Source organism: Micropterus salmoides, unplaced genomic scaffold (genome assembly GCF_014851395.1).
Source record: "Micropterus salmoides isolate LMB-PRFRI ecotype aquatic unplaced genomic scaffold, ASM1485139v1 Ms_hic_scaffold_15, whole genome shotgun sequence".
NCBI classification, from domain to species: domain Eukaryota; kingdom Metazoa; phylum Chordata; class Actinopteri; order Centrarchiformes; family Centrarchidae; genus Micropterus; species Micropterus salmoides.
The window spans coordinates 26,725,885-26,741,677 of NW_024040596.1; the positions used below are offsets into that span (position 1 = coordinate 26,725,885).

Below are 15,793 nucleotides of genomic sequence, written 5' to 3' on the forward strand. Positions count from 1 at the left end.
TATCCCGTGTAGGGCTCGCTCTCCATTGCCTAAAAAAAAACTCTCCATGGTCCCTCTCACTTTGACTTGCCTTCTCAAAGACGTCTGTCCAACACTTTACTTCAAAGGCAACTGCAACAACGTCTAACAGCAGGAAAAGAGGCTAGTACACCTCTGTCTTACCTCAAACGTTTTCCCCATTGTTTGTCACCATGTCTCTTTGCCACTGGTCAACACGAGTGCCATGGCATTAGATCACGTTTATTCATTCGTCAGACGCTTTTATCCAAAGCGACTTTGGGGAACAACATACAGATATCAACAAAGCATCAATACAGCATGAGAACTACAAGTGATAATACATACTACACTGAACTAAATAATAAACACAACACTTTTGTTTTTGACCCCATTCATCATGAGCTGAACTCCAAGATCTAAGACTTTCTCTCTGTACACAAAAGGCCTATTTCTCTCAAATATGGTTCACAAATCTGTTAAAATTTGTGTTAGTGAGCACTTCTCCTTTGCCGAGATAATCCATCCACCTCACAGGTGTGACATATCAAGATGCTGATCAGACAGCATGGGTATTGCACAGGTGTGCCTTAGGCCAGGAATCCACTGACTTCGGCTACGGCATATTATGGTTGCGCCAGGGCTTTGATGCGTCCATAGCCCATCGTCAAAGTCCACAGGAAGCGTCTCAAGCGTTTCAGCAGTGGAGCGTGCAGCCTGCCCCACATTATTTACTTGTTATTAATTTGTCCTTTTTGTGCTTCTACTACCTTCTTCAAAGCTCTCTGTGACCCCATTTTGTTCCTCTTCAGGCAGTATTTCGTACAAGGAGCTTTTCAGAATCAGAGCATTTTGCCTGCCTAATTTTGCTGACATGTTTAGATTTTGTTGATTTGGCAATCAGTGTTTGCATTTTGTGCTTCTTCTATGATTAAGTAGGCTAAATAGTTAAGTATTTCTTTTTGTGTCTTTTTTAACTGTTTATTGTTTTACAATCAGGAGTCTCCACAGGGTGTTTTATTTTAAAACTTGACCGGATTCTCTATGCCATTCTGTGTCTGACTTCCTGACTGGTTTGATCTGCTCTGTGTTGCTTGACAAGTCTAGCGGCAAAAATAGACCTGCTACCTATTCTCTGCAGAGCGGAGAGCCGCTTCTGGGACGTGCTCTGGTAGACTCACAAGCATTGACTATAATGGTCACAATTAGCTCCGGCAACTGTGGCGCAGCCATAACGCACCGTAGCCGGAGGCAGTGGATTTTAGGGGTTAGGCTGGCCACAATGAAAGACCACTTGAAAATGTGCAGTTCCATCACACAGCACAATGCCACAGATGTCGCAAGTTTTGAGGGAGCGTGCAATTGGCATGCTGACTGCAGGAATGTCCACCAGAGCTGTTGCTCGTGAATTGAATGTTAATTTCTCTACCATTAGCCATCTCCAAAGTCGATCAAGAGAATTTGGCAGAACATCCAACTGGCCTCACAACCGCAGACCACGTGTAACCACACCAGCCCAGGACCTCCACATCCAGCATCTTCACCTCCAAGATCGTCTGAGACCAGCCACCCGGACAGCTGCTGCATAACCAAAGAATTTCTGCACAAACTCTCGGGAACGTCTCAGGGAAGCTCATCCGCATGCGCGTCGTCCTCAATGGGGTCTCGACCTGACTGCAACTTCACACAGCAATTGAAGAGGAGTGGACCGACATTCCACAGGCCCCATTCAACAATCTGATCAACACTATGCAAAAGGAGATGTGTTGCACTGCGTGAGGAAAACGGTGGTCACACCAGATACTGACTGGTTTCCAGAACCCCCCACCCCTGACCCCCCCTGACCCTCCCAACACAGTGAAACTGCACATATTCGAGTGGCCTTTTATTGTGGCCACCCTAAGGCACTCCTGTGCAATACCCATGTTGTCTGATCAGCATCTTGATATGCCACACCTGTGAGGTGGATGGATTATCTCGGCAAAGGAGTGCACACTAACACAGATTGTGACAGATTTGTGAAAAATACTATAACTTCATTTTGTGTACATAGAAAAAGTCTTAGATCTTGGAGTTCAGCTCATGATGAATGGGGGCAAAAACAAAAGTGATGCTTTTACAATTTTGTTCAGTGTAGTAAGGGCAGCAATAAATAGAGGTTAGAGGTGTTATAAGAGAAAGTGTTCTTGGAAGAGATGAGTTTTCACAAGCTTCTTGAAGTTAGAGGGGGACACTCCTGCTCTGATGGCATATGGTAGGTCGTTCCACCATCGTGGTGTCACAGATGAGAACAGCCAGGACTGAGATTGCTTTGTGTGTAGGGATGGCAGAGCCAGGCAGCGTTTGTTGGAGGAGGGCAGTGGCCAAGAAGGAACGTAGGCCATGGGTAGCCAGTGGAGGTCATTGAGTAATGGAGTGACATGAGTCCTTTTGGGCTGATAAAAAACAAGAAAGGCAGTTGATAGGTCAAGCAGGATAAAAACCAAGGACTGGGCTACAGCTTTAGCTGACCTTAAGGCTTCTATTACAGACAAAAGAGCCATTTCAGTAGAATGGTCTAGGAGGTCATTGCGTGAGAGGAAACCTGAGATCTGTTTGAGGACTGCCTGTTCGATAGTTTTGGATAGAAACAGTAGAAGTGAACCTGGCAACTTCAACTTGAGTAGGGTCAAGGGAGGGCTTTTTGAGCAAGGGTGTAACCCGAGCCATTTTGAAAGTGGTTGTGAAGGTTCCCAAAGCCAGAGAAGTATTAATCACATGAGTGATTGACGGGATCTCGGTAGGCGATATGGCTTGGAGGAGATTTGTAGGAATCGGGTCCAGTGGGCATGTAGTAGGACGGCTACGGGTCAGGGGTTCTGATACCTCACTCTCCGTGAGAGGAGTAAACAAGCAGAGTGAAGTGCCGTTGACCTGGGAAGACAGAGAAAACTATGTAGTTGGGCTGCTACATGTTAGTGTTGGAGTCGACCCCTTAGCGTATTTCCCAGGGGAGATGGAGAGAGACATGTATGAGGACTGCTACATGGTAGGTTTTCTTGTGCCGTGCTCACAGAGTGGGAGCTGACCGGACCGAGAGTAAAAGTGACTTAGAGAATTGGCTTGTTATAGCTGCCACTTTGCCTGTCAAAGGCAAAGTTATCGGCAGACAGGTTTATGGGTGTTGGAGGTGGAGAAGGAGAAGGATTTAGAAGCGCTTTAAAAGTGGGCATTGAACATAATGAGCCTGAAGCTCCGTGTGGAGCCAAGATGTGTTCACACACGTGTTTTGTACTATAGAATGCTGTTGGTAAAACACAGTTCTTTCACTGCTGCTGGTTGTTTCTCAGCTGTTGTGTTCGCAAAACGTCTGAAGCCGCACTGAAGATATTGTACTTAACTGAGCGAGACCATGCGGAAGGAGATGGTCTGCGCTGCGTGTGCACAAGCAGTGAATCACACTACAACAGAAACTGCTCCTGCCTCTGATTGGTTGTTTTGACCTGGAGTGGTGGATTCTTGCAAGTGTCTTTACAAACAGTTCAGATGAATGTGTACATGAGCTCAGGCTATAGTGACAATTTTTAGCAAATGTGACAAAAAGTTATTTTTTTAAGAATACTATCCTGCTGCTTTAATTCAAAATCCACATCAGATTCACACTAATATACTAAATTGTTTAAACATCAACATTAATTATAGTGCATCATAAAATACAGCTACAAACTATTATTACTATTTCTACCAATTTAGACTGTTAATGCTTTTTGCAATGTAAATGATTGAACTGTATCTGGCATAATAGCTAATACATTGAAAAAAATGGGCTTTGTGTTACCTGGTCAGCAGGATAAAATTTCTAAGGTCTTCGAGGGCCCAGTCATGTGGTTATACAACACAGTAGCACAGATTGTACGGTGCTCTATACCATGTTGCTGGGTCAGGGGTTTAAACAATGGGGGCCCACTGACTCTGTAGGGTTTGATCAGGTATAAAAGCAAGGGTTAAACCAGACAGGACAGCAGTGCAGCAGTAGCAGTAGCAACAGCAGCAGCTCACCTAAATATGACCACCACTGACATGAGCATGGGCAAGGTAAGCTTCAGAATAATTTGAATCCCAAATTACAAATATCATAGCTGTTATTATTTGTACAGAATATACAGAAAACTTTCTAAATCAAATTACATCAAAGCCTTAAGACTAAACTAATGTGTCCCTTGTTTTTCAGATCATCTTCTACGAGGACAGGAACTTCCAGGGTCGCTCCTATGAGTGCATGAGCGACTGCGCCGACATGTCCTCCTACCTGAGCAGGTGCCACTCCTGCAGGGTGGAGAGCGGCTGCTTCATGGTCTACGACCGTCCCAACTACATGGGAAACCAGTGGTTCATGAGGAGGGGCGAGTACGCTGACTACATGAGCATGATGGGATGGAGTGGTGGCATCAGGTCTTGCCGTATGATCCCCATGGTAAGTATAAAACAGCATCCGTTTGTGATTCTACTACGGGTGACAACCCCCACAGAGCTTGATATTGAGACGTTAATTTGTTTAAATTTTCTGCAAAAAACAGCACAGAGGCCAGTTCAGGATGAAGATCTACGAGAGGGAGAACTTCGGTGGTCAGATGCATGAGCTGATGGACGACTGTGACAACATCATGGACCGTTACCGTATGTCCGACTGCCAGTCCTGCCACGTGATGGACGGCCACTGGCTGATGTACGAGCAGCCCCACTACAGAGGCAGGATGATGTACATGAGGCCCGGAGAGTACAGGAGCTTCAGGGACATGGGCATGAGCGGCATGAGGTGGATGAGCATGAGGCGCATCATGGACATGTGCTAAACAATTTCATGTTGAAATAAAAAATGAGAGATGAAACAAAAAAATTGAGCGCCTGGCTTTTTTCTGTTCATTCATGTTCACAACAAATGCAAAATCCGTTATACACTGAAGAAACAATCAGGGTTACTAATGAGAATCAAAATATAAAGGTGTTCAACATAGGCATGTTCACAACACTTCTCAAGAAAAGAACACATAAATGATGACATCGCAGACACAACACACTGTAAAAACATGCATTATCACATGAAGAGTAAAGACATAATTATTTGATTTTGGAAAACCTTTGCATTCATTCATAAATTCTGCATAAGAAAACAGCAAAATAACTTTTTTTACATTAATCACAATTAAGCAAATATGAAATAAATAATAGAGACATCTGTAATACAGTGTATAAATTCTTCATCTAAGGCAGTAGTTGTCAGCACTGGACCAGTTTGATTGAGGCTGTGTTCAATATTCACTTTTTTCTCCCCTTTATTTCACCAGATAAAATATTCATTGTGATTAATTGAGACTGACCTAGCCATGAAAGTACCAACAAATACAGTAAATACAATCCAAGTAATAGGTTACATGCTATAAAGAGTATAAATAATATCCAGTTAAGATGCATAAACAAGTCTCCATCTAATATAAAGTAAAAACAATACATTTAGATATACTGCTCATTATTTAGAGTGTGCTTCTTTGTATTGTTGAAAATTATCATACCCCATACTGCACTCAAATTATTCCACAATGTAATGTATATTGAATAGCATTGCAAATTGTAACCACCTTCAAGCTTGCATTGTGCAAAGTAAGGTCAACCATAGTAATAATGCAAACAGCTGATGATGTCAATGTGTGGGTGAAAATAAGCAATGGTGTAAAGTAACTATGTACATTTACTCAAGTACTGTACTGAAGTACAATTTTGAGTTAATTTATATTAAACAAAATTTCAGAGGGAAATATTGTATTGTTTACTCCGCTACATTTATTTGATAAATTTAGCTACTAGTTACTTTACAGATTCAGATTAAGATTGAAATATCATATATTGTTAAAAATAGCTCCACCTTAACCAGCTGCAACATTAAACTGATATGTACATTAATGCATTAACAATTACAATCCAATAATATAATATATTATTGTATTTGATGCTAATACTTTTGTACTTTTACTCAAGTAATATTTTTGGCTGCGCTGCATTTACTTGTAGGTGTCATTTACACTGGGGAGGCAGGGCACATGATCTCTCCACTTTTTTAAATAGCTGATTTTGTCACCATCACTTTTTAAAAGCATAATTAAAACCAAGAAATGTCAACTAAGAAATGAAAATGTTTTGAGAGAGGTTTATTTGCATAATAAGAAAACATGCATGCAATGTAACTATAGAAAAACAAATGTGCATTGTCCAACAAAAGTAACTTAGACAAAAAAAAGATGACCTACCGATTCTAAAATGACCCCATTTCGTGCATGTGCCCAATTGAGCATATGCATGTGTATTGTCCAAGTTTTCCATTCTCTCTCTGTGAACATGCTAACATTGTTAACATTATTCCTTAAGTTGTTTCTATTTTTTCATATTTTACGGCAGTGATATTGAATAGGCTTGTTGTTATTGCTGGCCTGACTTACATGCACTGCTGCTTTCTAGACAATAAATGTGGTTTTGGCATTGTTAGATTAACGTGGTTTTACAGGTGTGGATGTGATGGATGAATGTTACTTGTGCAGTCAACGTTATTGTTGTTTTTGTATTGCCAACTCTAATAGCCTATGCTATGCACTTTTGCATTGTTGTGCAATATTTTTCACTATCTGCCATAATTTTTAATTATCTACTCCCTCCTCCAACCAATCCACCATTATATTTCCTATTTTGCTAAAGACTGTTTAAAATCGTTTTTTAATTTGAGCCCAGTTATCCCCACCACTTTTCAATACAAAGGGACGCCCTTGCTTGTGAGTATTTCTACATTCTGGCATTACTATGTAAATGCATCTTCCACCACCGAATATAAGTATGATAAATATACAATAAGCAGATAACATGTGATAAAAGAAATAGTGACGGTTGCCATAAATCAAACCGGTGTTTGTTGCAGTCTTCATAGAATTCATGCACACCTTTAAAACAGCGCATGCACCTTTGCATGAGCACTTGAGATCTTTTATGTTCATGGTGAACTGGGGGACAGTTCTGTCTGAAACAGTTTGCAGCGTCAGCCCAGCAGCAAAATTTGTGATAACAGAAAAAAATTAATGAACAGAAGATTCACACATAATTAACGTGCATGCTTGTTTTCATGTTCCTTCTAAACTGAAACTCAAAAGTTAAACGATTTCAGTAATATTCAATGCAATCAAAAATGTAAACTATAGATACTGAAGCCATTTGATCTAGAATGACAGAGCCTGTGAGAGGATGCATAATAACCCTTTCCCATCAGCAGTCACAAACAGAGGGACTGACATTGCTTGCTCATGCTGACTCATGGCTTCCACACAATGGTGCCATAGATTGTTTGGATGTCGCGTTAGGTATAAAAAAGGCTTAAATCCACGATAGGATTACTATAGCATCACTCAATATACCAGCCACCATGCACGGCAAGGTAAGCTTATTACAAATACTTTAATATAACTGTTGCTCTTACAATGTTTGCACTTTGCAATTCTTGCAATTGCTTTTTTGTATTCACATATGTGCAAAGAAAGGGTCCATCGATGCATCTGTTTGGCACGATTACCACACCGAGACAATGATTCCATAATGATAGATCTTTAAGTCCAGGTTGAGATTTGTAACCATCCATCATAATCCTACTGAACTTCGGCTGCTCTGTTGGATTCTAGATCATCTTCTACGAGGACAGGAACTTCCAAGGTCGCTCCTATGAGACGAGCACCGACTGCGCTGACATGTCCTCCCACCTGAGCAGGTGCCACTCCTGCAAGGTGGAGAGCGGCTGCTTCATGGTCTACGATCGTCCCAACTACACGGGAAACCAGTACTTCATGAGGAGGGGCGAGTACTCTGACTACCAGCGTATGATGGGTTTTGGTGACTGCATCAGGTCCTGCCGTATGATCCCCATGGTATGACACTTTTGACAATATCAAGAAATACAGAGTACTGGATGTCTCACATGACTGCTAAAAGAAGTTAATCACTATATATTTATATTTTCTCTTAACAGCACAAAGGTTCCTATAAAATAAGGCTCTACGAGATGGAGAACTTTGGAGGTCAAATGCATGAGCTGATGGACGACTGTGACAACATCCAGGACCGTTACCACATGTCCGACTGCCAGTCCTGCCACGTGATGGACGGCCACTGGCTGATGTACGAGCAGCCCCACTACAGAGGCAGGATGATGTACCTGAGGCCCGGAGAGTACAGGAGCTTCAGGGACATGGGATACAATGGAATGAGATTCAGCTCCATCAGGCGCATTACTGACTCCTGTTAACTTATGAATTAATCTGTTCTTAAAAAATCTGACCTCATAAATAAAACATTTTTCCAAATTCAACGTGGCATATGTTGTTTTTAATGATGGCAATCTATTGATCTGATTATTATTATTAATTATGTCTGTATATTGTATTATTTGAATGCACCATTTCAATACACAATACAAAAAGAGAGTTTCTAGACAATTGCTCATGCTCATTGATCAGTTATCCTCCTCAAATGTTATCATCATTTACAACCTCATATTTTCACCTACAGAAGTTTCTTATTAAATAAATAAATATTCATAATATATAATGACATAATGTGATGATAAAGGGAGAAAAACATTTCTGTTCATCTTCTGTGGATTAAAGTAAATGTGTGTTCACCAAGAAATACATTTTAGAAGTTAGTTATAATTGAAGTTGTAGTTCTATATTTATATTCAAAAAATGTGTTTTTAGCAGTATAAAGTGTAGCTTTGAGTAGAAATACACATGGTTAGAGATAAGGATTTATTTTTTTTACATAAAATATCACATACTATTCTGTGATAAATGAATAATCCAACAACTGCAGACAAAGTAAATTACAGTTTTAATTACCTGATGCACTTGCTGCGGTATTACTCAGGGAGGAGTTAACGAATCAAGGCAGTTTTCTTTGTTATATAGCATTTTAACATTTGGCTGATTCAGTTGTTGAAGGCACAATCCACGAGCCGTGTGCAGCACACATTCCACCCCTAACATCCCAGACCACATGGACATGTGGATTCAAATAAGGATTAGTGTTTGAATGCAGATCACGTGGACTCAATTGAAATGGTACCTTACATAGACTGGGCTTTTAACATGATGACAATGTTTAAGAAGGTTACACAATAAATACATTAGTCAGTAAGTTCCCACCACTTTTTGTTATTTTTGTTAGCAGCAGCACATTTGGGGAACAACAGTGTAACTAGAATTGGTTACTTCAGAAATGCATTTCTATGGAGTCCTAGTATGTAATTTATTGTTACTCGTAAATCAAAAAGCATTTGATGTATTTCCGCAGTGGTAGAGGACGTATTCACATCACATACAGCAATGCATCATATTCTGTAAGATTATCATCAGGTTTGTAGTGTTGCTGTCATGTGAGAACCATCTATCTCTGAAAAGTCAACTTAGAGACAGAATAAACAGCTCTGTTTTCAGCTTTGTGACAATGCATTTTTGAGCTAATCCAAGGTGAGTTTAAATAGTTTATAATTATAATAATTTTAATAATTATTATTATAAACTATAATAATATAATATAATAAGAATTTTCTCAACCCGTAATCCTTCATTCATCAATTATCCTTCAGTTGATCACAAACATTGAAAATCACCAAATTTGGAGTTACATGGTTTTCACTAGACAGAAAGGCTATGAAAAATGTTCATGTGAGAAATAACTATTAACTTTCAGACATATGTAGTGGAGTATAAAATGTAAGTCAAATTTGTATTTAAGTACAGTACTTGAATAAATGTACTGACTTATGCACTAAATTATTATTATTATTATTATTATTATTATTATTATTATTATTACAATATACACCTGCATTAGCCAGATAAACAATCGGATTCCATCTGTTGATTTTAACTTTCCTTGTTGCCAAATGCAAAAAATTTACATACCAGAAGAAGAAAAAAATATGTGTAATCAGCCAAGTAACTAACCAGAAACTATAATCCAAATACATACAGTAAACAATAATTTTACTGTCATTATCTGACAAAGATGAAAACAACGAAACTGTTTTTTCACTCGTTATTAAAGTGAAGCGGTTGGGGGTTCAGGAAGTTGCTCAAGGCCACCTTTGGCAGTGCCCAGGATGTCCATATCTGTGGTCTGAGCTGGACTTGAATCAGCAACCTTTGGATTCCCAGCAAAGTCCTTACAGACTGAGCTACTGCCACCTCTTCATTGACTGGTTTGAGCAATCAAATAGATAGATAGCAATCTTAGCTGCCCAAGATGCATAAGGAGCAAAGTGTGAATAGTGTAGATAACACTATTCACAGAGCCTTCCTCGACAGTATGTCATGTGGCTCTACGATGGTGTTTTGATCAATGATCTAATATCATTTTTTATTCAATATTTAGTTTTTTTAGCTGCCTTTAAAGAACACCATTTCCCATAAGCCCCAGATGTTTGCAGTCTAAACATCACAGCTCGACAGCAGAGACACGAGCGAGCCAAGAGGTCACAGTCAGCTCAGATTTGTCTGTAATAACAGCAGGACTGAGAGAAGCGAACGCTGTAGAACTCTTAGACCGCTGAGATTACATCTGGACATGGACGAAATGATATGGATGAAACCGAGTTATGATGACAGCTTGTGGGAGCTGTAGTTATTTTTTTGCTCACAAAGTGAATGTTTAATTTTGTTAAAATAACCAAAGAGTCACAGTTGGCAGTGCTACACCCTCAGCTCCTTGTGTTTCTGCTGTTCTTCCCTCTCTTGTGTTTCTCATCAGTTCTTTGTCTTCTCTGTCATGTGTGTGTGGTGTGTGGCTGTCCAATCACTTGAGACTTATCCAAACTCAAGACCTGCAGTGTTTAAACCCCGGCTCTTCACTCCGTTCTGCAGATGGCCTGACCCTGTTAATGATTTTGATCCCTGCGAGAGATCTCAGTCTATCTGCCTCATTCAGCGCCTAACTTGTTTTTCCGCTGTCTGCCTGCATTCTGCAAGATTTCAAGCAAGAAATCCCAGTTGCACATTTGTGAAATAAACCTAGCTGTGAATTCCCTGCCTGTTCCTTGTCAGTGTCCTGTTGATGAGAATTAAACGTACAGAAAGGTTTCAGTTTCTAACAGCAACTGCTGTATGCCGATTTGTCTGAGAATATGGAAAGTTAACCTCAAGAATATGCTTAATTTTTATTAGACAGACCAAAAAATGCACTGCATTGAAGCTGGATTTTTTTAAAGGATTTCTTTAATTGATAAGAACAAATACGCAAACAGTGCAAACATGTGGTCCACACAAAATTATACGGATAGACAAACTATTACAAAGAAATAAAAGAATAAAACAAGAAAAAAAACATTTTCAGAGTTTTTGAGAGTTTTGATGTAATTCATATACAAATCCAATGAAAGTGGGGGTAGCTTTTGTTATTTTGCCCTTATGAAATTTACCATGTAAAATCAATACATTTACAATTAATTCAATATTGCATTTATCATGTTTAAAATGTGCAATGACATTTATACACTTAAGTTTAATACTGTTTTTAGTTTCACGCAATATATAGTCTTTTATTCGAGTCCAAATGTAATTGAATGCGCACAGTGGTAAAATAAATTCTGGAAAAATTCTGGTTCATCACTGCATAAAACACATTTGTCTTCAACAACAAAACAATTGGAGCAGTGTAAATATGTTGAGTATATATTGTGTAAGATTTTGATGTATTTATTTAATCTTATTGTTAATACACAATTTGTATGGTGGTCACAGAAGCTACTGGAACAGAGGTTAGACAGGAAGTGACATCATGACTTCAGCTCTCTATAGCCGTTATGGCTAATTAATTTTATCTTCATCATCTTGTTGGCTTTGGTGGGCAGCAATACAGCAATATATTTATATGTTTGAGATTGAGAAACTAAACAGTTAAACACAAAGTACATTTCTTCATTTAGCTGATGCTTTTATCCGAAGCGACTTACAGTTGCTATATATGTCAGAGGTCGTATGCCTCTGGAGCAACTAGGGGTTAAGTGTTTGCTCGGGGACACATTAGTGGATGTCTCACAGTGGATTCAAACCCAGGTCTCTCACACCAAAGGCATGTGTCTGGCATGTTTTCAGCCATACCAAGGCTGTAAACACATATAACATAACCCCCTAATTGTTGTATATGTGTGCATGTGACCAACAGGTTTTTGAGGAGGGTTGAACTCTATCTGCTCCTCTATCTCTCTACCTATGGTCGTAGAGAGAGTCTCATTTATAGTTTAATGTTCAAATCGCCAGAGGGGGTTCTCTAACTCTCAATGTTGCTGCTCCTGAATTTATTTGTACGAACCATTCCACACCTTACGAGTTGAAGTCGGGGTTTGTTTTAATTCAAGTCATTACAGTAGAGCAGGAAACCAATTTCCAACCTCCTCAAGGAATAAAACATATTTTCTGATTCATTTGTTTTACTTTTGCAGATGAAGGCAAAACTGTTCTTAATTATTCATTGGTTTTTCAAACTTCATCTATTTTGCTAACAGTTTAGCAGAATCAAGGGGTTATTTGGTTGTTCATAAAGGGATAAACTTTATTGGCATACATAATCTCTTTGCTGGTATTAGTTACACCTTTATATTGTTTACTTGCAATGATCTTGTTTGTTTGTGTTGTTTTTTCTTTAATGCTTAATATACAATTAGGTTTTTTTTTAAACAGCTTGTACAACTTTATTTTTTCATCTATTTGCATGAATAATAATATAATTGCAAATTATTTGAAGATCATTTTTTAAGAATAAATTTAAAGAGTATAGTTGGATTAAAATAGATATAACAATCTCTGAATACTTCATGTGGCCCACATATTTGTTTTAATGTGATGCTGTACATTAATTAATTTGCATGGTATCAACATCGCCTGATCTCCTGGTGTTTAGTTTCATCCAGTCAACTTTTACTGCTGTTTATAACTCCTGTATTGATACAAATTTAGAAAGCTAATTGTTCATGTACAGAATTTTTTGGCCAAATAAAAAAAATTCTGGTGTATTGTTTGACCTATTAATAACATTAGATTACAGGTAACATATTTAATGAGCCCTTGAAAGAAATGTTTGTTTGTGGAAAACACATTATCTGTTATTCAGCAGCAGAGACAATACAAAGCGGGCCTCTTCTCACAAATGCAACCCCCGCAAATCACGATCTGTTGAAGGTCACTTTGAATTGAACTGTACACGGGGGGCCTCCTGCTCCATGTTGCTCTGTCAGGAATTTGAACAATGGGGTCATGTATCCTTTCGGTGCGAGGTCAGGTATAAAAGCAACACGGGGACATCGAGAAAAGTGTGCAATCATTTTGAACCTAAACAGTTGCAACTGTAGCCATGACCATGGGCAAGGTGTGTGCAGCTTCAGCTTTTGATTTGTACATTATTTTATCTAATTGGAGTTGATGGAGGAAAAAAAGATATATGTACTTTAAACAATCAGTGGTGTCATCATAATGGATTCTTATTTTCTATTCTCAGATCATCTTCTACGAGGACAGGAACTTCCAGGGTCGTTCCTATGAGACCAGCAGCGACTGCGCTGACATGTCCTCCTACCTGAGCAGGTGCCACTCCTGCAGGGTGGAGAGCGGCTGCTTCATGGTCTACGACCGTCCCAACTACATGGGAAACCAGTTCTTTGTCAGGAGGGGAGAGTACTCTGACTACCAGCGCATGGGCATGAGTGATTGCATCAGGTCTTGCCGCATGATCCCCATGGTATTGTAGCTCACTATTTCCTATTCATGAAACTATACCTTAAAGTGGTTCTCAAATTTTGGTCCAGGGACCCCCAGGGGTCCCTGAATGGATTCCAAGGGGTCTGTGGTCTAATTTGTGCCAGTTTAGGGGTGAAAAAGTTTGAGAATCACTGCCTTAGATAAATGAAAAATATTGAACTCGGTGAAAACAAAGTTATTACAGTATTTGACTCATTTCACAAATTTCAATTTACAGCACAGAGGCCAGTTCAGGATGAAGATCTACGAGAGGGAGAACTTCGGTGGTCAGAGTCACGAGCTGATGGACGACTGCGACAACATGATGGACCGTTACCACATGTCCGACTGCCAGTCCTGCCACGTGATGGACGGCCACTGGCTGATGTACGAGCAGCCCAACTACAGAGGCAGGATGATGTACATGAGGCCCGGAGAGTACAGGAGCTTCAGGGACATGGGCATGAGCGGCATGAGGTGGATGAGCATGAGGCGCATCATGGATTCCTGTTATTAGAGTACCGATGTATAAAAGCAAGGTTTTAAATAAAATCTAGTGATTCTCTTTTAAAGGAATTGCTCCATTACTTGTTACTGAGTGATTTTAAACTCACACAACAAAGTACATCCTAAATCAATGACTAGTATATTATAACTAACTTACTGTATATACAACATTTCCACGGAACAAAGAATACTTGTTGCCTCCATAGTGAAAAAAACATTATTGGTTGAGACAACATGGATACATACTGATGCTGCTGTTAGGGAAGCCAATTTACTGTATATGTTGATATCAGTACAGTTAAATTGATAGCAGGGGAAACAAATGTATTACAATACACCAGGTTGAAGTGCACCTTCAACCAAATGGGTCTTTTGAGGTAGACTGACAACCCTCCATGGCACCTTTCTTTGTATCACATCCAGTCAGTAAGTAAGAAATATTTAAAGCAAGCTTACACATATTTAAGAAAAATATAAAGCCATCTTTGCATCATTTCGATACACTTATAGAAAATAAAAGTATAGCATAAAATGTGTACAAGTGAATACGCTTAGTGTTTTGTAACTGATTCTAAACTAAGCACCTAATGTCTGTGGCACTACTGATTATTTTATTGGCAGACTACAAGCCGTACTGTACGACAGTGCAACTGACACATAGTTAAATGCACTAAATTAGCCAATGATGGGCATATAATTTCACATCACAATTAAAGTAAAGTAAGTTCAAAGTTTCTAATCACTAGGTGTTGATCATATTGAAGATGTGTACTGTACAAAGTAATTCATATAACAGATTTCCATTTTTGTTATGAAGTTTACTCTGTTGACAAGTTAAAACATAAATATTTTCTAATTTGTACGAGCCTTTCAAAAAGGTTGACATTCACTACAATTCATTAACGTTACAATCTTTCTATTCTGAGGGAACACAAAAGAGCCACGCTTTCCAATCAGAATCTCATTGTGACACACAATGAGAAAGGTACAGCATTTTGTTGTCATTCACCAGAGTTTAGTAGATGGAACAACAGCTATCTTGTGGGGCTTACTCACAAGAGTTTTCTGAACAACTTCTTTTAGTCAAAATATGCAACAGGTAACAAACTAAATTTTTATCATCGGGATCTTCTTTAAATGTGGAAGAAGTGTCTGGATGAACTTTGACTGAATTGAAATCATTAGCAAAAAATTCTTGTTGCGAAATATGTGCTGCATTTGCCCCATTCTCAAGCGACATAATCAGGCTGCTGCAAGAAGATCTGTTAAAATACATTATATAACGTCCATAATAGCTGTCTCATGAATTAGTCTCATGATCCAAAACAAATTCAAAAGCAATTTTTTTTTTTATTAAGTCGTGGTTATGAGTATTATTCCTGATAATATTATCTTTGCAAGAAGAAAATGGATGGTAACATTAAGTTGGCAATTTAGTTGAGGAGCTCAACTTATGTTGTAATGATCGGCAAAATGTCATCATGTGCGAGTAC

The 15,793-nt window shown here is 39.0% G+C and overlaps 3 protein-coding genes across 4 annotated transcripts; all 3 read left to right on the forward strand.

The window, feature by feature from the left end:
- Positions 1-4,032: 4,032 nt before the first annotated feature.
- On the forward strand, positions 4,033-4,833 carry LOC119903605 (gamma-crystallin M3-like). Of its 2 annotated transcripts, none has more exons than XM_038719847.1 (3): positions 4,033-4,071; positions 4,208-4,450; positions 4,554-4,833. In XM_038719847.1, exons 1-3 carry the CDS (start codon positions 4,042-4,044, stop codon positions 4,827-4,829), a joined length of 549 nt encoding a protein of 182 aa, XP_038575775.1. In that variant the 5' UTR covers positions 4,033-4,041; the 3' UTR covers positions 4,830-4,833. The 2 variants fall into 2 exon arrangements, with proteins under 2 accessions (XP_038575775.1, XP_038575774.1); XM_038719846.1 differs by having other exon boundaries at positions 4,063-4,071; positions 4,208-4,454; positions 4,561-4,833.
- A 2,602-nt stretch (positions 4,834-7,435) lies between these two features.
- Positions 7,436-8,308, forward strand: LOC119903608 (gamma-crystallin M3-like). Its single transcript, XM_038719850.1, has 3 exons — positions 7,436-7,447; positions 7,689-7,931; positions 8,033-8,308. Exons 1-3 carry the CDS (start codon positions 7,436-7,438, stop codon positions 8,306-8,308), a joined length of 531 nt encoding a protein of 176 aa, XP_038575778.1.
- Positions 8,309-13,401: 5,093 nt separating this feature from the next.
- On the forward strand, positions 13,402-14,310 carry LOC119903604 (gamma-crystallin M3-like). Its single transcript, XM_038719845.1, has 3 exons — positions 13,402-13,425; positions 13,555-13,794; positions 14,032-14,310. Exons 1-3 carry the CDS (start codon positions 13,411-13,413, stop codon positions 14,308-14,310), a joined length of 534 nt encoding a protein of 177 aa, XP_038575773.1. The 5' UTR covers positions 13,402-13,410.
- The last annotated feature ends 1,483 nt before the right edge of the window (positions 14,311-15,793 follow it).

What these genes read in the sequence shown, in the direction of transcription:
- LOC119903604 (XM_038719845.1), top strand. An exon ending in CTTGCCGCATGATCCCCATG is followed by an intron (nt 13,795 to 14,031) that starts GTATTGTAGCTC and finishes TTCAATTTACAG; the next exon opens with CACAGAGGCCAGTTCAGGAT.
- LOC119903605 (XM_038719847.1), top strand. Translation starts at nt 4,042, where the DNA reads ATGACCACCACTGACATGAGCATGGGCAAG. An exon ending in CTGACATGAGCATGGGCAAG is followed by an intron (nt 4,072 to 4,207) that starts GTAAGCTTCAGA and finishes CTTGTTTTTCAG; the next exon opens with ATCATCTTCTACGAGGACAG. An exon ending in CTTGCCGTATGATCCCCATG is followed by an intron (nt 4,451 to 4,553) that starts GTAAGTATAAAA and finishes TGCAAAAAACAG; the next exon opens with CACAGAGGCCAGTTCAGGAT.
- LOC119903608 (XM_038719850.1), top strand. An exon ending in CCTGCCGTATGATCCCCATG is followed by an intron (nt 7,932 to 8,032) that starts GTATGACACTTT and finishes TTCTCTTAACAG; the next exon opens with CACAAAGGTTCCTATAAAAT.